The sequence below is a fragment of the Neofelis nebulosa genome, chromosome 4, assembly GCF_028018385.1.
Source record: "Neofelis nebulosa isolate mNeoNeb1 chromosome 4, mNeoNeb1.pri, whole genome shotgun sequence".
Lineage (NCBI taxonomy): Eukaryota > Metazoa > Chordata > Mammalia > Carnivora > Felidae > Neofelis > Neofelis nebulosa.
Window position 1 is genome coordinate 166,460,984 of NC_080785.1, and position 26,720 is coordinate 166,487,703.

Genomic DNA, 26,720 nt, shown 5'->3' on the forward strand with positions numbered 1-26,720 from the left:
CCGAGGGTCAGACAGTGAATATTCTAAGGTTTATAACTACCCAACTCTATACAAGCAAAACAGCCACAGGCAATATATAAACAAACGGGCGTTGATGTGCTCTGATAAAGCTTTCTTCACAAATCCGGGTGGCATAGGGCTGGGGACGCGGCCCGAAGGCCGCAGTGTGTAACCCCCTCCGAGAGGCCGCAGGTCCTGCAGGGACGGACTCCTTCATCCAACTCTTCCAGTGAATTTTGCAGAGTGAAGGGAGGATGTGCCAGAAACCGGCAGGGAAGCCGATGGGGCCCCTACACCCCCCCCCCGGAATGTAAACTCCCTGGGGAGGTACGCACGCCCTCTGTTACTGAAGGAGACGTGTCCCCCAAAGTCCCCAGGTCGGAGCCCTAAGCCCGGATGTGACTGCACGTGGAGATGGGGTCTCCAGTGAGGGGAGCAGCGTTAAGAGAGGTCATAAAGGTGAAGCTCTAGTCTGACGGGACTGGAGTCCTTCGAGAAGGAGACACCAGGGCTCTCTCTTGGCCCCACAAAGGACCGGCCGCCTGAGGACACAGTCGGAAGACGGCCATCCAAAAGCCAGGAAGACCCTGCCAGCCCCGTGATCTGGGATCTGCAGCCTCCAGAACTGTGACATGTAGCCGTCCAGCCTGTGCGGTCTTGTGACGGCCACTCAAGACACCCGAGGAGCACATCCGAGGTCCTCTCCGTGACAGACGGGGACTCCCCGTGCCTCGCACACAGTAAGCGCTCACTAAGTACTTGTGCACTCCAGTGAGGGACAGACGAGAGACTCGGGAGCCGGTTCATGCAGTGGCGACACAAGGCATGAACGGAATAAAACAGGAAGCGGGGTGGGCGGGGCACCTCTCCAACTAGATGACCCGAGGAGGAGGGGGTCCGCCTGGCTGTGGGTCCCTGAGACGTGGCTCCTCGAGGGGTGGCCTCCTGTGTGGTTTGCTGGCGTGGGCGGTGCCAACCTCCAGGCCCCACGTACACGGAGCCAACGCCCCGGCCCAGCCACCCTCGGTGCCACTCACTCGTCATATTTGACGTGGTAAATGATGTCGTCTTCGGGCGTCACACCGGAGGTAGAGCTGCAGGGCTCGTCTTGGGAAGGTACCTTCCTGGTCACCCTGACAACCTGTGCCTCGAACCACGCCCCCATGTTCGTGTCCCGAGCATCCACATACTCGTTGACCTGCCAGGGGCGAGAAACCGAGGACACTGGTCCGATCGGCAACGCTGACCACAGACGCCGCGGGCTCTCGGGCACCCGGGACTTCGGGACCGGGATCAGACCCAAGTGCCCACAACAGGATTCCTTGGCTGCGGCACCGCCGACATTGGGGCCCGGTCGCCCTCCGGGCGGGGGAGTCCCAGGTGCTGTCGGGGACTGAGCAGCATCCCCGGCCCCCCGCCCGTCGATGTCAGGAGCACCCGGAGCGGGGACAACCACAGACGTCCCCAGGTGTTGCCAAGTGTCCCCTGGGGGCAGAATTGCCTCTGCTTTGCAGCCCCGGGGAGGCCAGAACGCCCGTCTCTCGAGATAAGCTGGGAACCCAGATCTTTATGTGACGCTGGCTGACCTCAAGGGTGGCAGCGAATTCAGGGGTTTCGCGGCCCCCGGGAAGGGCACAGAAGACCCCCGCACAACCCGGACATGACACTCACCACGCAGGATCACAAGGGAATGCTGGAATATTCTGTTCCCACAGGGATGCTCCAGGAGCCCACCCACTGGTGATTTTCACAGCAGGACCGGGGGCCCCGCCCAGGGAATGAGCAGCCTGCCCGCCCTCCTGGGACCGCAAGTGGGCACCTGGGAAGCCAGGGACGATGGAGGGGCAGGGGGGCAGGCAGCCCGGCGGCCTGGGGGCGGAGAGACTGGCCGGGCGGGGGGCGGGGAGCACACTCAGCCCCAAACCTTCTGCGCGAGACCCACCTTGTACAGACCCAGCTCCGTCTCGTCCCACGCGTCTTCATCCGCTAAGCCCGCCTTCCCGTCTGCCTCCGAGGCCGCCTCGCCGCTGTTGGAGGACTTGTCCGACTCGCTCTGGCCCAGGCAGCAGCCAGAATCGGTATCTGACAGTTCAGAGTCCTTCTCCTTGCTGCTGCTGGGGGGGAGCACCAGGCTTTGGCGGACCAGGAGCTGGATGGTGTCGTTCAGGCGGACGTCATAGTCGAAGAGAGTGTGGCCGTCCTCCATCTGCAGAGACACCGAGGCCAAGGTCACTGGCCCGCCAGACACCTGCCCTCGCCCTCCGGGTGCCAGGCAGGACTCCGCCACGAGCACAGTACCACACCTGCCCTCGTGGAGGCCAGGATCTGGCTGAGATTACGGGACGACACGACCTATCAACTCCCGGGGGGTGCACGCTGTCACCCCTTTCCTCGGGGCCCTTACGCCTCCAAAGATATTCCCTGTGTCATACGGCAAACGTTCTGTGAACACACAGCATGACCTCCCATGTCAGGAGAGGTTTTCTTTCTTTCTTTCTTTCTGAACGTTTATTTATTATGAGAGAGGGAGCTGGAGAGAGGCAGGGAGAGGGGAGAGAGACTCCCAAGCAGGCTCTGGACCATCAGCGCAGAGCCCAACGCGGGGCTCGAACTCACGAACCGTGAGATCACGACCTGAGCTGAAATCACGAGTCGGACGGTTAACCGCCTGAGCCACCCAGGAGCCCCGGGGAGGTTTTCTTAATATTCTGTCTTTCGTAACTTTTATCACAATAAAAACGCGTTACCTTTATCACCGGTTCTAAACGGAGGGCGATTCTGCCCTCCAGGGAACGCTGGGTGAGGTTCCCTGGCTCAAAAATGTCTATGGTGTGAAGGCAGAGAAACTCCGCGCTACTTACTTAGGGGAAAAAAATGGGAGCGCAGTCCCTGCCCACACTGGGCAGCACAGCCACTCCCCGCAGGGTCACACGGTCCAAAGCAGGGTGAGCCCCGGTGTCTGCGAGTCACCCCCTCTCTCCCTCCACTCGGCGTGTGTATTTAAATGTGTGCAGCGTCCCAGGACATCAGAAGGTCAGGACGTTACAGAACGCAGAGACTCCTGGGGGTGAATGGAACCCCCTAACCAAGGGGGTCTCGCTCAGGGTGATCCTGTCCCCAGGGGACACTCGACGAGACCTGGGATCGTTTCGGTCGTCACAACCGGGGTGCTCCCAGCATGAGCGGGCGGGGCCGGGGAGGCCCCCACAACAGGGAGCGACCCAGCCCCCGTGTCCCCCCGTCCTAGATGCACCGATGCACACACCCAACAGTCACCAGTCCCTTTGGAGGCTCTGGCTCTCGCTCGGCCCCTCTGCCCACCGGAGTCCCTGCTAGCAAACCCTCCCTGCCAGCCAACTCCCGTGGGCCACCCTGGGCGCGTCCTGGGAGGGCGCGTGAAGGAGTTTTACCTTCTGAGCCGCATCCCGGTGGCTCAAAAGGCCAAGGAGTTGTCTTTTGCTAGAAACTGTCCCGGGGCGCTCCACCAGCTCCCAGCAAGGACCCTCGGTGCATCTAGGTTTATCCCGATGCCCCAAGGCAGGTTTCTGCACATGGGGCCAGACTGTTCCCTGCAGGACCCTCCTGGGCACCACGGGGGAGCGGCAGTCCCAACCCCGCACGCTCCCTGCCAACCACAGACGTCCCTAGACACCGCCCACCGTCCCCTGAGGGCAGAACTCGCTGGTTCAGAGGCAGTGTCCTAAAGAAGAAGAAGAGAAAGGACAGCAGATACGAATCAACTTTCCTTCCTTCCCGATATACCGGAAGTGGTGGTTCCAAGGCCAGGCGGCGGGCAATGTTTCACACCAAAGCGCGGCTCAGGGTCCAAAGCCTCTGCTGCACTGGCTGCTAGTCTTTTCTTTACTGGTCACAGGCCAGAGAATCTGACGAATGATCACCCCGCTCCCCCGGAAGAATGCACCTGAACACATTAACGCTTGCCTACGGCCACAGGGAATTCCGCGACCCCGCTCCCCCCTCCCCCCACCTGTTCACCTGGCAGCCTCCGATGTGCCCAGCCCTGCCCACGTGCCACGGGAAGGCCAGGGTCAGGGAGACATGATGCCGGCCCTCCATCACAGGGCCAGCACAGGACAATGGGTAGAGGGGACACAGATGGGAAGGAAGAGACCAGACTGGTCAACCTGCACACCCATATGCACAGCAGCCAGGCTCACAGCAGCCTAAGGGCGGAAACAACCCAGCGTCCATCAACCGGGGGGGGGGGGGGGGGGGGGGGATACACACAACGCGTCTGCTGCGCACGAACACGTCACTCGGCCTGAGCAGGAGCGAGGCGCCCACACCCGCTGCCCCGCGGACAGACCCTGAACACCTGATGCTCAGAGAGGGAACCAGACACAAGAGTCCACACGGGGTGTGAGTCCAGAACAGGCTCCTCCAAGGACAGGAAGGGGACTCCTGGGTGCCAGGGGAGGGGGGAGGGAGTGACAGCTAGTAGGGATGGGGCTTCTTTTTTTTTTTTTTTGGAGGTTTTTTATTTTTGAGAGAAAGAACGAGAATGACGGGGGGAGGGGCAGAGAGAGGGAGACAGAATCCGAAGCAGGCTCCAGGCTCTGAACTATCAGCACAGAGCCCGACGCGGGGCTCGAACCCACAAACCGTGAGATCATGACCTGAGCGGAAGTCGAATGCCTAACCAACGGAGCCACCCAGGCGCCCCAAGGATGGGGCTTCTGTCTGGGGTGATGGAATGTTCTAACCTTGACTGTGGTGATGGATGCACCATGCTGTGAATAGAGTCAAAAGCACCAGACTGTGCACTTTAGGGGGTGAACGGTGTGGTATGTGAATCACATCTCAAAAAAGCTGTCATTTAATTATTTGTGGGGTTTTTTTTAGGGAGAAAAGGAGTCCAAGAAAGGCGGGTACTGTATGATTCCAGCTCTGGGACATTGTGGAAAAGGCAAAGCCACGGAGACAGCAGGGGCTGGGGGAGAAGGGACTGAGCAGGCGTGGCACCAAGTTCAGTTTCAGGGCAGCGAGGCCCCTCTGATCCACAGTGGCGGGTACGTATCGCCACACGTGTCCAAACCCGCAGAACGCACGCCAGGAAAGAACCCTAACGTCACCCGTGCGTTGAACGTAACAGCCAAGCCACCCTAGCGGGGATGCCAACAGCTGGGGGGGGGGGGGGGGGTGTACGTGGGAGGCGGGGTGTACTAGAAATCTCTGAACCTTCCTTTTAATGGTGCAGGGAACCTAAGATCCAGGTCATGTCCTCACAGCCATGACATCAAGCCTCATGCTGGGCTCTGGACAAGGGAGAGCCGGTGGGAGAGAGCTGGAACCAGGGAGAGCACAACCGGGCCCCTAGGGTCCACAAGGGGTCAGGAAGCCCTGACCGTGCAGGAGCAAGGACACAGACAGAGGCACAAATAGGACAGGGAAAGGGGCATTCAGGCTGCGGGCGGGAGGTGGCAAAGCGCATAATTCACAAGTCGGTCTGGCTGCTTCCTGAGGCCACTTCTGGAACCTTCCAGCAGGGCCCCCGCAGTCCGCAGGAAGCTTGCACAATTATTTGCTGTAAGAGAAGGTATGTGTTGTGTGCCCCTCTCTCTCTACCTTGCCTGCCCAAAGCTGTGCACAAACGTGCTGTTCAGGAACCATGGGGCAGAGAGGCTGGGCCCAGGCCTGCCTCATGGCAACGTGTTCGGCATCAGGTGCTGGAACATTCCACGTTTGGATTCGTTTTCAAGATCCTAAAATTCCAGAGCCTCTGGCCAGCTCAGTGGGTGGAGCGTGCGACTCTTGATCTCAGGGTTGTGAGTTTGAGCCCCACGCTGGATATAGAGATTACTTAAAAATAAAATCTTAAAAAAAGAAAAAAAAAGGGGGATCCTAAAGTTCCAGCGGAGGCTAATGGCATGAATAAAAAGTACAAAAGCCGAACGACAGGTGATCCGTTAAAATTAAACTTGAAGTTAACATCTCGTAGAACCAAACTCTGCACTGAAAAATCCCTCGAACTGCCTATTCTGGAACATGTATACGTGGTTTGGGGCCGATAACTCCATAAGTGACAATTCAGGTCTAGGCAAAAGTACCCACAGTATTTAGGTCTGTCTGTCTGTCTGTCTCTCTTTTTTTGGAGGGACAGAGAGCAAAAGCAAGCAGGACAAAGAGGCTGAGAGGGAGAGAGAGAGAATCTCAAGCAGGCTCCACACTGACAGCACAGAGCCTAACTTGGGGCTCGATCCCACAACCGTGAGAGCAGGACCTAAGCCAACAAGACTCGGACACCCAGCCAAGCCACCCAGGCCCCCCTGTCTTTCTTTTTCAGTCCAAGTATGCCTCCTGGACATTTGGAATTTTCGGCCACGCATGCCGTGCGAGGGCGAAATAAACACGTACACGATTTGACATCTAAACACGCTGGTTCCCGTTGGAAACCGGGATTAAAAACTTGCCACGGCTACCACTGCTGCCCACTCTCTGCCCCCTCGTGACAAGCTCGAGGGCTACTCTTCAGGGTGCAGGGTGCTGCCCAGAGGCACGAGAGGCCAGGAAATACACGCCCCAGGGCTTGACAAGATGTGGCTCTTCAGTCTGCTCGGAGCAGCCATTTCAGCGAGACGTGGGGGCGACAGATGCCAGGAGGGGCTTACCGTGGGCCTTGAGCCTCACACCAGGAGGGAGGGACCCACAGCTGGAGGAGGGAAGGGAGCACTCACAGACAGCTGGAGGAGGGAAGGGAGCACTGACAGGGCCTGTGGGTGAGCTGGGAGAGGGAGGAAGCAGGAAACTGCTCTGCAGCCCTTCCCGGGGGCGCAGCCCTGGCCCCTCACCTGCCCTGCTTGGCCTCCAGGCTCTGCAGCAACCCGACATGCGGACAGGACACACGGACAGAGATGGGAGAGAAGAAAACACGTGAAGCCAGAGCCCAGATGCGGCAGAGGGGACAGGGCTCCCCGGTTCAGCGGGGAGAGCAAGGACAGCAGGTGAGCACCTCAAGGCCACGCACGACCCCTCCTCATCACCAGTAGCTCTGTGGGGTCTTCAACAGGGTCCAAGGGACTCCTGAGACCACACAGTTTGCGCACCCCTGCCCAGGAAAACCTCTCTGCAACACGGTGTCCTAGGGGACCTGTTCTAGTACATTCCGCGGCAATGCTGTTCCTGACAGGAACCCTGGACCCCGAATGGAGGCGGGAAGGGGTGTAACTGGCAGGCTACAGCCAGTGTGACAGTCCAGCCTGCACCTGTTTTTGTAAATAAAGTTTTATTGGGCTCCTCCTGAGACACGCCCATTCATTTGCATACTATCTCCAAGGGCAGGGGTGAGCAGTCCTCACAGGGACAAATATTTACATAAGGGGTTTGCTGACCTGGCTTAGCGGGGAATGCCCTCCAGCTGGGAGCTGGGGGGAGGGGGGGGACCCTGCCTCGAACAGCCTGAAGGGCAGGACTCTGCTGCCCGACTCTGACTCTGCCCTTCAGGAAATCGGGGACAGCGTTCAGGAAGAGCCAAATTGAGCTGGTGGGGTGCAGGGACACGAATGACCCTCGCAAGGCCGTTCTCAGGGCGCCACTCAGACTGATCCTTCAGACTGTCCTTAGCACAGCTTTTGAGGCCCACGAGGCCGATTTAGCTGTTTTCCTAAAGTAAATTACCTACTAAATCAGTACTTCCCAAGTGGCGGCAAATGCAGGGAACGAGCCGGCCCCCCTGGCGTCAGCAAGGCCGAGGGGGAGAAACCCAGAGCCCACGGATTCGTTGCACCTTTACCCCTAACCGGCCGGACCTGGCCATGACCGCCCTGCTTTCTCACCAGGCCGCACGACAGCCACGTCCTTGGGCAGGGAACATGGGGAGATTATGTGAAGAGCACAGCACTGCACCTGAGCTCAAGTCACCACGAAGGACAGCCATTGTCATTTTCATGGGCAGCCAAAAAAAAAAAAAAAAAGGGCGCCAGATGCCTCTCGCCCTTGCCCAGGCTGGGCCTGCCGCCCGAGTCCCTGCCCCCATTCCGCCTTCTTGCATTTCCGCCAATCAAGCGACATAACCGCCAACCTATTCAGCCTAAACAACCCGGCCACGAAACCCTCCCATATCCTGGAGAAAGACTCAGCTAGGTTCTGCTTTATCGGCTCAATCAACCTCACTGCAGCCCTTGGACTACTACATGTTTCTTTTTTTTGGGGGGGGGGGGGGGTGCGAGGAAGGATTACAAAGACTCTAGAACATTCTGTGAAAACAGCACTCTTGCCCCCACTGGAAACTGCACGGCTTTCTATCACCTGTTAGCTTGGTCTGTTTGCAGACTTGACTCACTGAGGTGCTGCTATATAGGCCTTTGTCCCCGTCCTCCCCCCCCGCCCCGTCGCTGTCCACACCTCCCGGCAGCCAGGCCAGGGCCTCGCCCTGCATCCTTGGGGAAGTTGCATCACGCTCCAGGCTCGGCTTCCTTATCCGGAAGCCAGAAGTGACGACACATTCCCTCACAAAGCTGCCGAGTGGGGCCCGTCTCTCATCGCTGACATCCTGAAAATTAAAGGTACAACATACGTGTCTAACGCCCGCAGGTGTTCGTGTTAGCATCCCGCTTTATAACTCACACAGGAGTTGTAAGGACTTCTGTGTGGATCAGATATCACATTACGAATGAAGGGTGATGGGGCTTTGATTACATGGGCGTAGACGTTTGTCAAAACTGCAAAGGGTCCGTCTGCTTTTGGTGCGTCTCACTATGTACAAATGCCACCTTAAAACACACACACACACACACACACACACAACCACACACAAACTGATACTGAACTCTAATGACGGGCGTGCTCAACCATTTAGAGAGAGCGTGAACTAGCGTCTGCAACGTAGTTTCAAATGAGTTCCAAAACATACAGTGGCTTGGCGGACAGAGAGGAGGGCAGAGCAAACTGCAATGACGCGAATACGGAGACGCAAATGCAGAGAAGCGTCCGTGGGAAGGCCCAGGGGTGGGTGCTTAGGTGTTCATGGCTCTTGTGACTTTTCTGCAGGCTTGAAATGTAACAACTGTGACATGCGCCACCTGGGAGGAGCTCACAGCTATTCAAACTTGAGAGGACAGGATCCAGCCCACCTCTGAATTACACTGTGACCTGTTTCGGAGGTTCTCAGAAACTCCGCTCCACGAAGAGACTGAGCGGCTAATAGAAGTCAGCCTGGATGCCACAGAAATGAGCCGTTGTTGGAGGCGGAAGACAGCACCTCGGCAGAGGTTACTCACAGCCCTGCCTTTTTTCGAAGTTGCAGGCGACCGAACAGTCAAAGCCCCCAGTTCGCGGGACCGGCTTCCCCTCCCCAGGCAGGGCGGGCTCACTCAGATTCTTAAGACATTGAAGTCATCCTGCCTGTCGCAGGAAGGAGGTGAAGGGTCTCCCAAGGGCACCACGAGCCCAAGAAATTAATCATCTGGTCTCATTTCGTGTCAAGCACGCTGGATCCTCCCAGCCCCCGAAACTCCTGGCGGGCCAGGCGCGCTGTTGATTCTCAATCGAGACACCAGATGGCGGCAGTACCCACTCCAAACGCGACAACAGAGTCAGGCACGCGCGCCCCGACTGAAGACTTTCAATCCGGTACAGTCGCTGCACCGCTGTCCCTACCGCGCACCCAACTCTGGGATGGCCCCTGCAGATGGGACTGGCGCTTGCTGGCGTGCTAGCTTATCCCACGCCCAGGGAAATCCCACTCACGGGACGTGCCATCTCCCCAGAGATAGCGACAAAAACGGAAACCCCCCTGCTGCCCCTGGAGAAAGCGTCCCAAGTGTGGGCAGCTGGGAAAGCAAGGGTGGCCATTTTAAACGCCACCAGGGGCCCAGGGAGAGAGCGAGAAGAAAGGAGACGGAAAAGCGGGGCCCGCAGACCCGTGGAAAGCACAACGTCCCGCTCGCTCGGCACAGCGGGCCCAGAGCGGCGGAAATTCCTGGCGAGCAACCGCCATCTCCAGACTCTGAACAAGCGGATCCAAATTTCCAGAAAACAGATTCTGTGGGGTCAAACTCTAAACAGGTACAGGCCGTGGGCCGGCAGCGTGTGTTTCAAAGAAAAAACCTGCTCCCTTCCATCCCAGTGTCTGAGTAAGCGATTCGAGGCTCTTCCTCGAAATTCACGCGTCCTCCATTGGCCACCTCCAACTTCTTTCTCTAGAAATCATTGGGAGGGGAGCTTCAAAAAACCGGGCAGGCAGAGTTAAAAGCCCAAACGCTACGGACTGGAGTGCCAGCTTCCTGCCCGGTCTGTCGATCTGCGAGTGGAGCCTTTGTTCCCGGCTCAGGCATTTGAGGTTTCTGTGGAGACGTGAAGCGGGACCGGACGAGGGGCGGGGAGAGTATATGTACTACGCCTGGACCAGGCAAGAACAAAGGTGCTGGGCGGGCGGCAGCCGGCGGGGCGGGTTTACCTGCTTGCCCCTGTAGAAAAGCCTCTGCAGGCCTGGCTCCACGTGGAACAGCCCCTGGATCTTCCTCCTCAGCTCCTCCACCTTGGTCAGCCTGGACAGTGAGTCCACAGTGTGGGCCACCTTGCCGTCCATGGTGCGAACCTGGATCCACATGGCGTCTGCTGGTGCTGAGGGGGAGAGAGCGGGACCCCTAGGTCAGTTCCGTTGCTGCTGCCACCACCAGACCGTGCGATTCTCAGGTCACCTTGGCCTTTGTCCACCCTGAGGACACTAGGAAACTCCTCGAACGCCCTCCCGGCGCGTGAGTCCCCGAACTAGCCACAGCTGACCAGGGCCCGGCAGAGGAAGTGAAGGAATTAATGCATTAATGACCAGCAAGGGCGGAGAGGCGAGGAGGGAGAGTCAATTAGGGGAAGGCAATCGGCGTCTCGGACCACTCACTCCAACCCACTCCGCCTTTCACAGAGGGAAGACAATCATGTCCAGAGGAGGAAGGAGGACACGGCCGAACGGTGAGGGGCCAGGTTCGTTCGTTTATTTCTTCGTTCGTTCGTTCATTCATTCATTCATTCATTCATTTTCTGAATTAATACTGACGCAAGGGGAAAACCCAAAAGTCCGGCGCGGGTTGGAACTTCAGAAGTCCCAGTAACTCAACTAAGTGTGACCCAAGGGGGACGATCGCCCCCACGCCCAAACCCCCGAGCCCCCGACCCCTGGCGCGCGCGCTCCCCCCCACCCCGCGCGCGTGCGCGCGACGCGGCCGGCCCCGCGGTGGCCATGGCAACCGGCCGCCCCGTCCCGGCCGCCCCCGCGCGCGCCGCGCGACTCACCTCGGCCCCACCGCGGCCCCGCCGGCAGTCTCGCGCTCCCGGCACTCCGACCCACGGACTCTGAGCCTCTCTTATTCTCCCGCCCGTCCGCTCGGGCCACGCCAACTAGCCCACGCCCACCCCCACCGCCGGGACCGGCCGAGGGGCCCCGCGCGCCAAGTCCCGCCCCCCTTCACTTGAGCCGCCTCGCTCATTGGCTCCGCCGCGCCCGGCTGCCCCGCCCCGCTCGCTCCCCATTGGCCCAGGCGCGCCCGGGGAACTAAGGGCGCGCGAAATCGGGCTCGGGCGCGACAATTGAATCGCGGGGCGCCCCGCGCGCAGGCGCGGAGCCTGACATCCTCCCCGGCGGCTCACCAGGCCCTCCCCCACCCTGCGGGCGCGACCCCCGCGGGGCTCTGGGGACGTTCCCCTCGCCCCGGGCAGCGCCCGGGCTGCCAAGGACGACTCCCGAGGGCCGGCGGGGCGGGGGCAGAGCCCGAGACGGCGTGCACAGCAGCCACGCCGCGGGGCACGCGTGCGCCCGTGCTGGCCGCACGTCCCCGGGCCGCTCGGGAAAGTTTTCCAAAGTCTCCGCGCCCGGTGCACCGAGCCCTTCCCCCCACCCCCCGGCCCGGGCTGGCACCCCGATCCGTCCGGAGGCTCACCTCTCCGGCCGCCCCGATCCGCTCTCCTGCTTGCGCGCCTGGCCCGGCTGGGGATGGCGATGGAGACGCGTGTGTGGCCCCGGACCCCGCGCCGACCTGCCTGTAACCCGGAGCGCCCTGGACGGCCACCACTGCCCGCCGCGCTGCCAGCTGCTCTGATTTTTTTTCCCGCGAAAACTCGGCGTTTGGGAGTTGCGGGGCCGCGGGAGGCCGCGCCAGGGGCGGGCGCCTGCCTGGTGATTGGCCGCTGCAGTGGCGGGAAGCGAGAAAGGGGGTGGGGGGCGCCCCCTCCCCGATCCAGCCCCACTCCGCCCAGCCGGCCACGGCCCCGCCCAGCCCTGCGCGCTCTGCTGGGCGCGCCCAGTGTGCAACCCGGCCCGGTGGCGGGAGCTGGGCCCCCCTAACTACGTGCGTCCCTCAGGAGCCCTAGGGAGGGACCCCGGGTAAAGACCCCCTGACCTTTTAATTCCTTTCCCACAGCCCGTCTCCCCGGGCACGGGCACTCACTGACAGTAGGGCAAGGAAGGCCGGAATCAGTGTTTAAACACCGCAGTGGGATGTTGGGGCCCCTCTGGAGACCTACTGCACCCCGATGGCCAGCCTGATCGCCCCAAGCTCTATTTCCTGGCGTCAGGGCCTGCTGGAGCTCCCCACCCGCAGGGCTTGTTTGCTGGGTTTTCCCGCCTCGTTTTCCCGCCTTCTCCGGCTGTCCAGGCGGGCAGGACTGCCCTGCCCCCTCTGCCCTGCTTGCTCTGCTCTGGCCAGTCTTGGCGGGCACACAGTGACCCATGCTGGGCACCTACAAAGCGCCTGGACACGGTGTTCAGAGCTGGGGGGCCCAACAATGGGCAAGGCCGACCCCCGTTGGTGGTCTCCAGACGGGTAAATTCTTGTCTGGAGAGACAGGCAACAAACAAACAAATAAATAAATAAAGCAAGCTAATCATTTCAGATTCTATTTGCAGCAAAGCCAGGACAGTGGCTGGAGAGGCATGTGGGAGTGGGCAGGGAGGACATTCCGGTTGAGGTGGAGAGGTGGCCTCCCTGAACAGATGACATTTGAGCTGCGATCTGAGATGGAAACCAAGGACAGATGGGTCGAGGAGGCACGGCCAAGCTCAGAGGCGGGAAAAGGCTTAGAAATGTTGGGGGGGAGCATAGCCAAGAGGCCAGCGTAGCTGGGCAGAGAGGGGATGAGGGGATGAGGTCAGAGAGGTGTCACCTGGGGCCTCAAGGGCCACCAGGACGACTTTGGTCTTCGTGTCTTGAGCGGCATGGGAAGGCAGTGAGCAGAGTCCCTTCTGCTGTTATGTCCCCAGGTGGCAGACAGAATCATGTCCCCCACAAAGATATCTCTGGAGCCTGTGAATACGGTAGCTTCCATGCCTAAAGGAAGTTTGCAGATTAAGTTACATTAAAGGTCTTTAGGTGAGGGAGATTATCCTAGATTGAGCAGGCTGGCCCCAAATCATCGCAAGGGTCCTAATAAGTGAAAGAGAGTGGCAGAAGGGCCAAGTCAGAGGAAAAGTGACCGGGGAAGGAGAGGTTGGAATGATGAGGTCATTCCATCAGGCAAGGAATATGGCAAGAGTCTCCCCCAGAATCCCAGAACACCTTGATTTTAGCCAAGCATCTCCAAGAGCTTACAAACCGCTTAGGAGATAAGACGGCAATGTCCACAGAAGACATCGTGTAAAATAAAGCAAGACACAGCAAAGACAATGAATGAGGCCTGCCGGAGTCTGCAGAATGGACATTTCCTGGCACCCCTCGTGCTCCAGCGGCCCTCCCACTTAGGCATCAACCCACACGCAGATCAGGCACCAAGAAAACCATTAGGGGGGCACAAGTCCTCGGTCTCCTTTTTTGCAAAATCATATATTCTTGAAGGTCATTAAGTCGCTCGACAAACTTTTACTGCCACCCCTCTTGTCTGAACCAGGCCTGGAGCCAAGCCGACGTGGGTGGGCACAAAGTTCCTCCCGCCCTGGAGGGACTTTCCCATTCGATGGGGGAGACACGGGTGTAAAGGGAAGTGTCAGATGAGTGAGAGGGTGTTCATGCAAAGTGGAGCACACGACACTCTAAGCATCTTCGATTGGGACACACCAGGCTTCATACCCTGGCCATATCCATAATTTTTTTTCCGACTGGTGTAACTAGCCATTAAAATGACAATGGAAGCGTGTGAGCCTATCCAGCGTATGAACCCTGAGAAGCGCGCGTACCGCACATGGGGGCCATCTGACAGAGCAGAAAATCCCTTGGGGCTCGTTCCTCGTTCCTCTCCATCTCTAAGCAGAGCTCATGATGCCTACCTTACCGGAGTATTGCGAGAACTCTTCCCACCCAGGCCTCTGGCCTCCTGGCACGATGACAGGCGTTCCCAGTGTGGCAGGAATGTTAGGGTCTGTGGCTGTTTTTGCGTATTCGTTTGTTATTTCCTAGGAAAAAGTGGTCAGGTTGTCATTTCCCCAACCAGTGAGGACTTTGGAATTCCCAAGCCGTCCCGCCCCCCGAACAACAGCCTCGTCTCCCCTCCCGGCCACTGGAGGCCCCTTCCCAGAACCCTGGCTGGCTGATGTCACAGACAGGTGACCTCACTGCGGCAAAGGAACCGGGAATCTCAGTGTCGTGGGGGAGGGGGGAGGATGTTCCTCCACCACCCCAACCCCCCATGTCTGTGGTGAAGTCAATCGAATTAGTGTTGCCCAAGGATGTGGTCTACCCGGCCGGCTCCAGCATAGAAGGGCAGGTGGTTCTAATACTGAACAGCACCCTGGTGGACCCCATAGTGAAGGTGGAGCTCGTGGGAAGGGGTTACGTGGAGTGGAATGAAGAAATCGGGGCATCCCGTGATTATAGCAGGGATGTTATTTGCAACAACAAGGCCAACTATGTGCACAAGACGAAGACATTCCCAGTAGAGGGTAAGGACGAAGCCAGCAGCCAACTCTAGCCATGATAGGAAGCTGGGTCTGGAAGGTAAACACATGTGTTAGTTGATCAACAAACCCCCAGGGATACCAGACAGGGGCAGAGGCCTGGTTCCTCCCCAGGAAGGGAGGCTATGTATAACAATGACCATCAGATACTCACAACACGAAAATAACAAGACAGGAAGAGCTGAGCAGGACCCAGATATTCGAAATGAACTATCAAAGTAGTTCCCCTGGAAAATGCTGTCCTTAGCCCCGTGACCACTTTGGGAGGCCAGTAAAAAATCTTTCTTGTGATTTTACAGATAAATCTCCCTCTAGCAGTGAACTCCGAGGAGACAAAGATAAGGAGTCCTATGGTCACCGGGAAAGAGAGAGGGGCAGGGAAGACATTCTAGGGAAAGAATAACTCGGCCCCGACTCCACGAGGTTCAGATCCAAAGTCTGGACAGACACCAGGGAGGCTGAGCTGCCCTGGAGCTACATGTCCTTTCCAAAATGTGTTCACGGGGGTGTTCTCGGGTGTTCCACAACTCTTGGCCAATGCTCAGCTAGACAAAGTTTCATTCTAGAATTTTAAAAGTTTTAGATGGGGAGGTCACGGAGGTCCCTTCAAAGAGGTGACTACTGAGCGATGGGAGGAACACCAGCTGTGCAGATTTCTAGGGGTCAGAATGGTAGGGGTGGGCGCCTGGATGGCTTGGTCAGTTAAGCGTCCGACTTCAGCTCAGCTCAGGTCACGACCTTGCGGTTCGTGGGTTCGAGCCCCGCATCGGCCTCTGCGCTGACAGCTCAGAGCCTGGAGCCTGCTTTAGATTCTGTGTCTCTTTCTCTCTCTCTGCCCCTCCCCCGCTCACACTCTACTTCTCTCAAAAAATAAACAAACATTAAAAACATTTTCTTAATTAAAAAAAGGAAAAAGAAGGTTCTGGGGCAGGAACGGCCCCATGCCAGGCCTTACTGGCCAGCAGCCGTGTTGCCTCTCCGTGTCTCAGTTAAGCTATCTGGAAAATGGGAGCCAGAAAGTCTTGCCTCATAAGATTGTTTTGAGGACTTAGTGACCTAATGGTATACGAAGGGCTAGTGTTACTTTTTGCGAGCAAACGGTCCCCACCCAGACCTCCCCCGGCGTCAGATACCAGCCTTTCTGATTGCCCAGCATTCCCGCCCCCAAAGCATGAGCTCAAGCCTTCAGTGGATTCACTCATTTATTTCACAAACATTTATCGAGCACCTTCTAGGCACAGGGTTGTGCCCGGTACGGGGGGTGCAGGTAGGCGCTCAAGACGTGTTTGTTGAATGAATGAATGAATGCGTGTCTGAGGGCGGGACCTCCAATTTTGCAGATCCAGAGTAGCGGTGAGCACATCCCTGTGGATAGCTTGGGGTGACCACCCCAGCCACATCACCCGCCCGGGGGCCATCCCCCTCCAGCCCGGCTGAGGCCTAGGCCTGAGATCTGTTGACCATGCAGAGCCCTAAAAGCACAGAGCTCAGCCTAGCTCAGGGATGGGCGGGCCAGGCCCAGGACAAAGCCCTTGCCAAAATAATAAATAAAAAGTGGGGGGAGGAAAAAAAAAAGATTCTAGAACCTTCTGATGGCATTGGTGTGTTTTGCTTTCAGATAATTGGTTAAGTGCAGGCAGCCACACCTTTGACTTCCATTTCAACTTGCCTCCCAGGCTTCCTTCTACCTTCGCCAGCAAAATTGGCCACATCTCCTACTTCGTGCAAGCCTCCTGCATGGGTCGGGAGCACGTTCTAGCGAAGAAGAGGACGTACTTGTTGATTCAAGGGACTTCAGACTTCCATCAAGAAAACGCACTGCAGGTAGTGGTAGGAGAGGAACAGGGGTCGGACTTGTCCTCAAAGCTCACGGGAGGCAGGGGGAGGTGGGAAGGCAGGGGACAGAGGTGGCCCCCACCAGGAAGAAGGAAAAGGCACGGATGCTCCCCCAGGCCAAGTTCACACAAGGTGAATCAGAAACCAGGGCAGGCGCAAGGCCGGGGCTCTCAACCCGGACAATTCTGCCTCCCCAGGGGGCACTGGGCGGTGTCCAGGGACGTTTGTGGCTGTCACAGCTGGGGGGAGGGGAGCTACTGGCATCGAGTAGATAGGGCCAGGGCAACTGTTCAATACCCCCCAGTGCCCTGGACGCCCCCTACGGAGAACGAGTGGTCCCCAATGCCCTTGACCCTGCAACAAGTCAAGACTAAGCAGAGACCTCTCTGTGACCCACGGGTGGAAGAGGTGCCTGGATGCTCGGTGACTCTCCAGGGTCTTTGAGCCCTCAGACAGCAGAGATGGTGCCCCCCACAAAAAGAGGCATGGAAGGGGGTGGCCTCCGGCCCTGGAAAAGGAAAGGCCATGTGATGATGTTGGTCTGGGTAAGCAAAGGAGGTTTTCTAGATGGTTCCTGGAGGGCCAGGTGCAGAGAAGTCAAGGTAGAAGTCAAGGTGGGTGGAGTGACGTTGGGCCAAGTGACTTCCCTGGGGACTCTTATCAGATCATGGTGGCTCAGATGGCTGGCGTTTTAGTTTTCGAGATCCAGGTAGGAATCCCAGAGCCCGCCCCCCCCCCACCTCCATTTCATGTTTCATGTAAATCCCGAACTTCCCACAGTGCCCGGCGCAGGTTGGAGAATGTGCCCCAGAATCTTGTCCCAGCCTCCATCTCCACTATTCTTATGCGTGTGACAAGAATCACCTGTGGCCCAGCCAACCTCTTGCGATGGTCCTGGAGGGTCTCAGGAAGGGTAGATGCTTGGAGGGGTGGACCAGCCCTGGGATGATCGGGCCTGAGCCCAAGGCCGCTTGACCGTCTGCCCCCTGTGTCACCCTGAGCGAACTATGGCCCTCCTCTGGCCTTCCCTTTGGAAATGTTGGTGCTGGGTCAGACCCAGCCTGTGACTGGGTTGACAGATATGCTATTAGCTGGGTGGCCTTGGGAAATTAACACCTCCCAGGGGGCCCCTGGCGGCGGTGGGGGGGGGGGGATCGGTTGAGCAGCTGACTCTTAATTTCAGTGCAGGCAGGTCACAATCTCCCATGTTTCTGAGTTCAGGCTCCGCCTTGGGCTCTGCACTGACAGAGCAGAGCCTGCTTAGGATTCTCTCTCTCTCTCTCTCTCTCTCTCTCTCTCTCTCTCTCTCTCTCCCCACCCCTCCCCCACTCGCTCTATGTCTGTCTGTCCCTCTCTCTCTCTCAAAAATAAATATTAAAAAACAAAACAGAACAAAACAAAACACCCCGGCTCCCGGAGCCTTGACTTGACTGTCCTGACCTGCGCAATGAGAAGAAGAAAACTACTTCCCTCGATGGGTGCCTATGAAGACCCCAGAGTGTTCAGCACAAAGTCTGCACACCCAGGAGGTGCCCAGTAAGTGCGAAGATCTAAAATCAAGATCATAGCAGCAAAGGGAGTTATCACACATGCGTTTTGAGGATATGAAAATACTGGGTTTTGCTGACTACTCAGTACTGTCTTAACCGGACTGGTCGAGGGAGGCCTTTTTGAGGAGGTGACATTTTAGCAGAGAATTGAAAGAGAAGAGGGGGAAAGCCATGTGGACATCTGGGGTAGAGGGTTCCGGGCAGAGGGAGCAGTCCGTGCAAAGGCCCTGGGGCACAAGGCCCACCTCTGATGGAGGTGGGAGCCCTGGTGGGCAGAGGGGTCGTCATTTCATTTCATTCCCTTCAGCTGCTTTGGGGAGGATAGACAAGAGGGGGCAGGGTGAGGGCAGGAGCTGGGGCACCGGGGCAGAGGTTACCACTCTGGTGCAGTGAGCAGTGATGGGGCTCAACCAGGTACAGGAGATTCTTGACCCCAGTCTGCCCTCAGAGCAGCCAGAGGCAGTCAGGTGATGACCTTCCTCTGCCCACGGCCCTCCCCGTCTCCCATCTCATTCAGGGTAAAGGCCAAAGTCCCCGCTGCCCACAAGGCCCTGAGTGACCTGCCCCATCCCCGCCCTGCCCTCCCTCCCCTTTGCTCCCTCTGCTCCAGCCAAATGGGCCTCCTCAATGTTCGGCCAACACTCCAGGCCTGGGCCTGCCCCAGGGCCTTTGCACGGGCTGTGCCTTCCGCCTGGGACACTATGGTATGATCTTCCTCTCCTTCCTCCTCATCCTTCGCATCTCTGCTCCGAGGCCACGTAGTCACTGAATAAACTGTCGCAACCCCAACAGAGGGCACTTTAGCTGCATCTATCCAAATGAAAGTGGACATGCACTTTGTCCCAGCCACTTCCCTTCTAGAAATTTCTCCTACTGATATTCTTTCACGCGTGACGTGACCTCCTACAGCAATGTTTTGGTGGCAAAAAAAAAAAAAAAAAAAAATTGGAATCAGCCTAAATGCTCATTGCTAGGAGATTGAAACCGGCAGGGTGCTGTCCAAGGTATACTCTACGGAAAAGTTAAAGAGAAACAAAGACCGGACAAGGACGTGTCAGTCACGGGGTGGCGTGAGCGCTGCGAAGCTCAGAACCCCGAGCCCCGCGGCTGCCTGCCCGGTGGTGAGACCGTGAAATGTACTTCCTTGCAGGTGTAGCAAACGACTCTCCGGAAGGAGGCCAGAGAAACTGACAAAACAGCCACGGCCCCCCTGGGAGGGGAGCTGGGGAGGGGGGAGGAGCAGACGTTTTCCCCTTCCACTTAAAAAAAAACGAAACAAAACCGCTTTATTGAGATACACTTCACATACTTTATAATCGCCCTCCTCCAGTGCGCAAAGTCAATGACTTTTAGTGTGTTCACGAAGTCGTGCAGCCGGCCCCTCTGTCGATTTTAAGCACGTTCTATTCACCCCAGAATGAAATCTTACATCCCTTAGCTGTCACCCCTCAAACTCCCCACATCCCCTCCCCCAGCCCCTGGCAACCACGAATCGATCCGCTTCCTCTCTCCCTGGGTTTGCCAGTGCTGGACATTCCATGAAAATGGAATCGTAGGGTACGGAGCCTTTGTGTGCCAGCTATCTCCCTCCCACCCGCTCGCCTTTGTGCCCGCTCCGTCTGTGATGTATCCTTTTTCATGGCTGAATAATATTCCAAGGCACAGATGGGACCCGATTTTATGTATCCATTCCTGCACTGATGGATACTTGGGTTGCCTCCTCCACCTCTCGGCTGCATAGACTCGAGGTACTGCACAGGTCTACAAAGTTTTGCATGTTTCTCTTGGCCTGATACCTCGAGGGGCATTGCTGGGTCAGATGACGAGTCCGTTTAACATTTGAGGAACCGCCAGCCTGTTTTTCCACAGTGGCTGCCCTGTTTTCCCATTCCCTTTAGCCAGGCTCGAGGGCTCTGATCTCTTCACCTCCTCTCCACTCTTTGTACCTTTAAGAGTCTGGAAAGATGGGACCCCGTTGCCTCTTCCAGGAGTCAGTACCGTTTGGAAAAGGAACTTGTCCCAGAGACATTTCCTAACCACTGACTCTAAGCGAGCCCCCGCCCCACCTCTCCTTCACTCCTGCCCCCCACCCCCTGCCATTTTGCATCCCACCACAGCCTCATCGGAAATGACCTGGTTCATTTTCAATGTGCCAGTTATGCATTCGTCCCCCCCCCCCCCACCAGAGCAGGGACTGGGGCTGGTCTTACTTCTTTTTTAGGTTTTTTAAGTTTTTTGTTGTTGTTGTTGTTTTTTAATTTAAGTAATCTCTACACCCAACCTGGGGCTCGGACCCACAATCCCAAGAGGCACACGCTCCTCTGACTGAGCCAGCCAGGCGCCCTGGGACTAGGCTTGTCTTAACTGCTATGGGTTTTCCTTGAACTTGGCACTAAATCGATGCAAACAAATACTGGTTGGATGAATCCCCCCACCCCCCACCCCCAGAGGCTCACCTATGCCAAAGGAATGCGGGGCTCTAAGACACTCCCAGATCCGGGAAATCCAATGTGGGGTTTGTACCCTCAACATTATTGGATATCAGAGGGCTTTGGCCACCCTGCCTGACCTAGCGTGGGAGGCCACTGGGCCATCGTTGGTATTTCTTGGCCCCTGTCTCAGCCACAGGCCAGAATTACAGGCTTGGCCTTGAGTTAGGGCAGCCAGTTCCTTAACACCTGCAGGGTTCTAACGCATGCGAGGAATTTTCGAATGAATGACTGGAGGGATTTAGAATAAAACTGCCTGCAATTAGCCTCCTGGAGGAGAGGGAGGTGGAGAGGGGGGAGGAGGCAGGGGGTCAGAGGCTGAGGGTAAAGGTGAGGTCACCTGGGGTCAGGGGTCAGCCCTAGGTCTCCAAGGGAAAACAATCCTATCTAGACCAGTGTTTTCCAAACCTCAGATCACGCCCATTCATGGGTTGGAAAATCAATTTAATGGGATGCCAGTTCATTTGTATAAAATGCAAGAATACATAAGGCCAAAATGGAAAGTAGTAGAAAAAAGCCAATTTTGGGGGTTGCAAACGTGTGTGTGTGTGTGTGTGTGTGTGTGTGTGTGTGTGTTTTAAATAGAAGAAGAAAACAGAACAGAGAATAAGTAGAATAGGAAATGAAGAAAATATGGTTGGTGGGTGGCAATTAATTTTTTTTTAATGAAAGAATAAGGGCGCCTCGGTGGCTCGGTGGGTTAAGTATCTGACTCTTGATTTCGGCTCAGGTCATGATCTCACAGTTCGTGAGTTTGAGCCCCACATCGCACTCTTCACTGACAGCGTGGAGCCTGCTTGGGATTGTTTCTCTCTCTGCCCCTCCCCTGCCTGCTCTCTCTCTCTCAAAAAATTTTAAAAAAACCCTCAAATATATACTAAAGAATAGAATAAAATAGGTCAGAAACTATAAATGTGGTCGGTTGCAACAAGCTTTGTTTTTACAACATCAATGTGTTGGACAGAATATAATAGCTTTGAATAGGTAGACTCCAGAGTTTACCAGAAAAAAAATTAATTTGGTGGGTTACGACCAGCTAATGTTTTATAAATTTTGTTTTTATATGAAGCAAAATAATAGAATAAAGTAAGTCCACTAAGCATAACAGGAAAATGAATTCAGAAGGTTGCAATGAATATATTTTTTTCAATTTTTTAACATTTTCATTTATTTTTGAGAGACAGAGACAGAGGGTGAGCGGGGGAGGGGCAGAGAGAGAGGGAGACACAGAATCGGAAGCAGGCTCCAGGCTCTGAGCTGTCGGCACAGAGCCCGACGCGGGGCTCGAACTCACGAACCGAGAGATCACGACCTGAGCCGAAGTCGGACGCTCAACCGACTGAGCCACCGGGCGCCCCTGTGACAAACGTTTTTAAACGAATACAGTAAATAGAATAGAGTGAAACAAAAAGTACCAGCAGGCATGTGTCCTGGATAAGTGTTAGTTCATGACACGATTTCTCTTTCACAGACCTAGACGTAGATGCGAACACAGGTTGTGTTCTCTGTCTCGATATTAAAATCTATGTGCTTGTGACATGCTCTTCCAAAGGAGCCAGCCAGGCGCCCCTGAAATCTACGATTTAACCATGAGTTATGGTTTAAAAAAACAAAAGAAGAAGAAGAAAGTATATATGACAGATACTGTACGCGGCCCGCAAAGCCTAAAATCTTTGTTACCAGTTTCTTTACGGAAAACGTTTGCCAGCTTGTGGCGGAGAGCAACTCTCCTGTGTAAGTCCAGGGAGAAATGTCGTCTGGATGTCTGGATGTTCCTTCTAGCCCTTTTATGACATCTAACACATAGAAACTATGTGAGCATCCATCTTGTAGAGGGGGGCTGCCTGAAGAAATAAACTATAAACTATTTTGTGACACGCTCAGTGGCCGTGGTGAAAACAAACCAGAACAACAGGTGTGTCGATACAAATGCATCTCGAGCCCAGAATGCTGAGCTAGAAAAGCCAGTTGCTGGAAAACGTGGACAGCTTGATTTATTTAAAGCATTAAACTATGTAAAACAGGATTGTATGCTTCTCCCACAAGCAGATGCATTTCTACGTAATATGAAAGTTGACATGAGGGGCACCTGGGTGGCTCGGTTGGTTGAGCATCTGACTCTTGGTATCAGCTCAGGTCTTGATTTCAGGGTCGTGAGTTCAAGCCCCGTGCTGGGTATGAAGCCTGCCTAAAAAAAAGAGAAGAGAAGAGAAGAGAAGAGAAGAGAAGAGAAGAGAAGAGAAGAGAAGAGAAGAGAAGAAAAAAAAGAAAAGAAAACTTCATACGAGAAGAGAAGAAGAAAAAAGAAAAGAAAAGAAAACTTCATACGAGAATGACAGATGCCAGTCTGGAAAAGAAGGAGAGGGGAAAATGGGGCAAAGCACCCAGAAGTCACCCAATTTCAGTCAAATCAGTAACGTTTCCTTTCTTCCACTGGTTAGAAGACACATTTGTGCTTGTTACATTATTTCTAAAAAAATATTTTTTAAGTTTATTTATTTATTTTTGAGACAGAGAGAGAGAGAGAGAGAGAGGACGCAGGGGAGAGGGAGGGAGAGATTCCCAAGAGAGCTGTGTGCTCTCAGCGCAGAGCCCAGTGCGGGCGGGCCTTGAACTCATGAACTGTGAAATCATGACCTGGGCTGAAACCGGTTGAACTGCCCAGGCGCCCCGCTATGTGATTCTTTACACACTTTTTTCTGAGGCAATAATCTGGCGTAGGTCCCTCCGTGTATGTCGTAGGAGGACAAATGTGTAGGTACAACAAATTGATCACCGTGAAATTCAGGATATTGCCCTTGGCAGGTGGGGTTGCCGCCTGGGCAAGCGTGAGGGACTTTGGGGGAAAACTAGCAAATTCCTTCTTCTTCTTGGAGGGAGGTTACAGGCGAGTCGACTTGATACTAATTCACATTGCATATTTGCTTTGTGGGGTGTTCTGTGTCTGAGTTTTTTTTCTTTAATCTGCAGATAGGGGGCGCCTGGGTAGCTTGGTCGGTTAAGCGCCCGACTTCAGCGCTTTCTGTCTCTGCCCTTCCCCCACTCACACTGTTTCTCTCTCTCTCAAAAATGAATAAATGTTTTAAAAAATTAAGATAAATACATAAGTAAATATCCGCTGATATGATAAACCCCCCATTTCAGGATGAAGAGGGCCAGGGGTGGGAGGACAGCATTGGAGACGGGCCCATGGGGGCCTCAACTAAACTTGGTTTTATTTGTTATTTTATTTACTGGAGTTTATTTGTTTACCTTGAGAGAGACAGTGTCAGTGTGGAGCCCGATGCGGGGCCCGAACTCAGGAACCATGAGATCAGGACCCAAGCCAAAATCAAGAGTCAGACACTTAACCGACAGAGCCACCCAGGCACCCCTATTTTTTTTGTTTTAAATCGTGGTAAAATATACATAAAATTTACCACTTAACCATCGGTATCAAATACATTCACATAGTTGTGCGACACTGATATATTTTTAAATTTTTTATTGTTTAAGTTTGTTAATTTAGGGGCGCTTGGGGGGCTCAGTCGGTTAAGCGGCCGACTTCGGCTCAGGTCACGATCTCGCGGTCCGTGAGTTCGAGCCCCGCGTCGGGCTCTGTGCCGACAGCTCGGAGCCTGGAGCCTGCTTCGGATTCTGTGTCTCCCTCTCTCTCTGACCCTCCCCCGTTCATGCTCTGTCTCTCTCTGTCTCAAACATAAATAAACGTTAAAAAAAATTTTTTTTTAAGTTTGTTAATTTATTTTGAGAGAGAAAGAGTGTGTACTCAAGCAGGAGAGAGAGAGAGAGAGAGAGAGAGAGAGAGAGTTCCAAGGAGGCCCCACACTCAGCACGGAGCCCAACACGGGGCACGAACCCACAAACCGTGACATCGTGACCTGAGCCGAAATCAAGGGTCAGGTGCTCAACCGACTGAGCCACCCAAGCGCCCCCTGATATTTTATTCCTTAAATGAGCAGCGATCTGGAACAAATCAGGAGAATTTGTAAACGCTGATGAAGCAGGTTGTGGGAACGCGGCAGGGGGGTGCTAGGCTCTGGGGGCGGGGGCAGCCCTGATGTGTAATGTTCACCAACTTCCCTGGTGAAAATACTCCCATCAGAGCCAGCTTCAAGCGACCACCTCGATGTCACTAATGGGGAGTCGGAGGGGCATTTGCAAGTATTTTTTGCACGATTTTTTCCCTCTCTCTCTTTTTGGTATGCTGAAGGGGAACACACACACACACACACACACACACACACACACTTGTAAAAGTATCAAGTTCCTCTGCCAGAAGATACCGGAAGCCAGCAAAAGTGGAGAGCGATTATTCTAAGCCCACCCCACATCACGTTGAATCCTTTAGAATATTGTTCACAAATAAAAAGTAAAACGTCACCCAAGCCACTCGGTAAATATAATGTGTGACTTTATCTGCAACCCAGCAGCTAAGTTGATAGAATGGCTTATTGAAACACGTTACATAATTTCAACTCTACAGTTTTCTTTTCGTAATTCAGAGCCCGGAATATTTTCTCCTAAAGTCTGAACTACCTGGGTAAACCCTAGGTCTCTGGCAAGACATCTCGTGTCTTCTAGAAATCCAATGACCAGGGGCGACTGGGTGGCTCAGGTGGTTGAGCACCTGAGCTCAGGTCATGATCTCACGGTTTGTGACTTCGAGCCCCACATCGGGCTCTCTGCGGTCAGCACGGAGACTGCTTGGGATCCTCTGTCCCCCTCTCTGTCTGCCCCTCCCCTGCTCACATGTGCGTGCTCTCTCTCTCTCTCTCTCTCTCAAAAATAAGTAAACATTAAAAGAAGAAACAAAGTGGGGCTCTTGGGTGGCTCAGTCGGTTAAGTGTCCGACTTCAGCTCAGGTCATGCTGTCACAGTTCATGGGTTCGAGCCCCGCGTCGGGCTCTGTGCTGACAGCTCAGAACCTGGAGCCTGCTTCCGATTCTGTGTCTCCCTCTCTCTCTGCTCCTCCCCTGCTCACGCTCTGTCTTCTCTCCCTCTCAAAAATAAATAAACAAAAAAAAAAAAAAAAAGAAAAAAGAAAGAAGGAAGGAAGGAAGAAAGAAAGAATCCAAGGTCCAGAGAAGTCAAGCCACTTACTCAGGGTCACACAGCAAGTAAGCAATGGAGGTGGGGGTAAACCAGGGTCTTGTGGATTTCAAAGGCTTCTTTTGCAAAGGAGGAAACTGATAGTCAGAAAGGCAAAGGGAATTGAGTAAAGGAAGCTGGGAGGCGATGCCAGGCTTTTGGCTGCTAAATCCCCAAGGCTCCAGATCCTACCTCGGGGCCTCCTGCTTAGGAGAGTCCCAGCCGTTCCAGGCTTGCAGGAGCTATGGTGGAGGAACGTTAGGCAGGCGAGCGGATCCCGTGGCCGTGACCCCTCACGGTTGCCCATCCTCCCCAATTGCAGAGCCCTCTGTTCGTGGAGGCTGAGAAGAAAGTCTCGTACAATTGCTGCATGCAGGGTACCATCTGCCTTCAGATCCGGATGGAAAAGAACACCTTCACACCGGGGGAGGGAATTGTCTTCACCACGGAGATCAGCAACCACAGCGGCAAGAGCATCAAGACGGTCGTCTTCGCCCTCTACGCCCACGTGCGCTACGAGGGCTTCACCCCCAAGGCGGAGCGGCGGTCGCGGGAGGACAGCAGCGAGCTGCTCCGGCAGGAGGCCAACACCCAGATCGCGCCCTTCGACGCCACCAAGATCGTCAGCACCCTCAACCTCCCGCAGGTGCTGTCCGTGAGCAGCAGCACCCGGGACGGCGAGATCATGAGCACCCGCTACGAGCTGGTCAGCACGGTCCATCTGCCGTGGTCCCTGACCTGTGTGAAGGCCAAGGTTCCCATCATCGTCACCGGCGCGCCCGTGGATACCGCTGGCTGCCAGCCGCTGGAGGGGGCAGCGTTACCCGTGAGCCAGGAGTGCCAGAATTAAGCGCCCAAACTTCTAAATATTAAAAGTTTTATTGCACGGTATGAGCAGCCCTTTCTTTGTCTCGTAAGACA

At 55.4% G+C, this 26,720-nt stretch overlaps 2 protein-coding genes across 10 annotated transcripts in view; one reads left to right on the plus strand and one right to left on the minus strand.

Moving 5' to 3' along the window:
* The window catches only part of UHRF1 (ubiquitin like with PHD and ring finger domains 1), a 38,724-nt gene extending 24,424 nt beyond the window's left edge, over positions 1-14,300 (minus strand). Inside the window, exons 1-4 of one of the 5 annotated variants that reach the window (XM_058728356.1) lie at positions 14,210-14,300; positions 10,415-10,581; positions 1,943-2,206; positions 1,038-1,198 (exon numbers count right to left, since the gene is read on the minus strand). In XM_058728356.1, the coding sequence (XP_058584339.1) occupies positions 1,038-1,198; positions 1,943-2,206; positions 10,415-10,567 (578 nt within the window). In that variant the 5' untranslated portion in view covers positions 10,568-10,581; positions 14,210-14,300. Of the gene's footprint in view, positions 1-1,037; positions 1,199-1,942; positions 2,207-8,361; positions 8,464-10,414; positions 10,583-11,247; positions 11,377-11,891; positions 12,153-14,209 lie in introns of those variants that run through there. The other 4 variants (XM_058728359.1, XM_058728355.1, XM_058728357.1 and 1 more) reach the window with 4 other exon arrangements.
* On the plus strand, positions 10,782-26,690 carry ARRDC5 (arrestin domain containing 5). 5 transcript variants are annotated; one of them, XM_058728363.1, is made up of 3 exons: positions 10,782-10,938; positions 16,455-16,666; positions 26,122-26,690. In XM_058728363.1, exons 1-3 carry the CDS (start codon positions 10,782-10,784, stop codon positions 26,647-26,649), a joined length of 897 nt encoding a protein of 298 aa, XP_058584346.1. In that variant the 3' UTR covers positions 26,650-26,690. The 5 variants fall into 5 exon arrangements, with proteins under 5 accessions (XP_058584346.1, XP_058584347.1, XP_058584343.1 ...); XM_058728364.1 differs by having other exon boundaries at positions 10,782-10,926; XM_058728360.1 differs by lacking the exon at positions 10,782-10,938 and adding an exon at positions 14,396-14,821.
* The last annotated feature ends 30 nt before the right edge of the window (positions 26,691-26,720 follow it).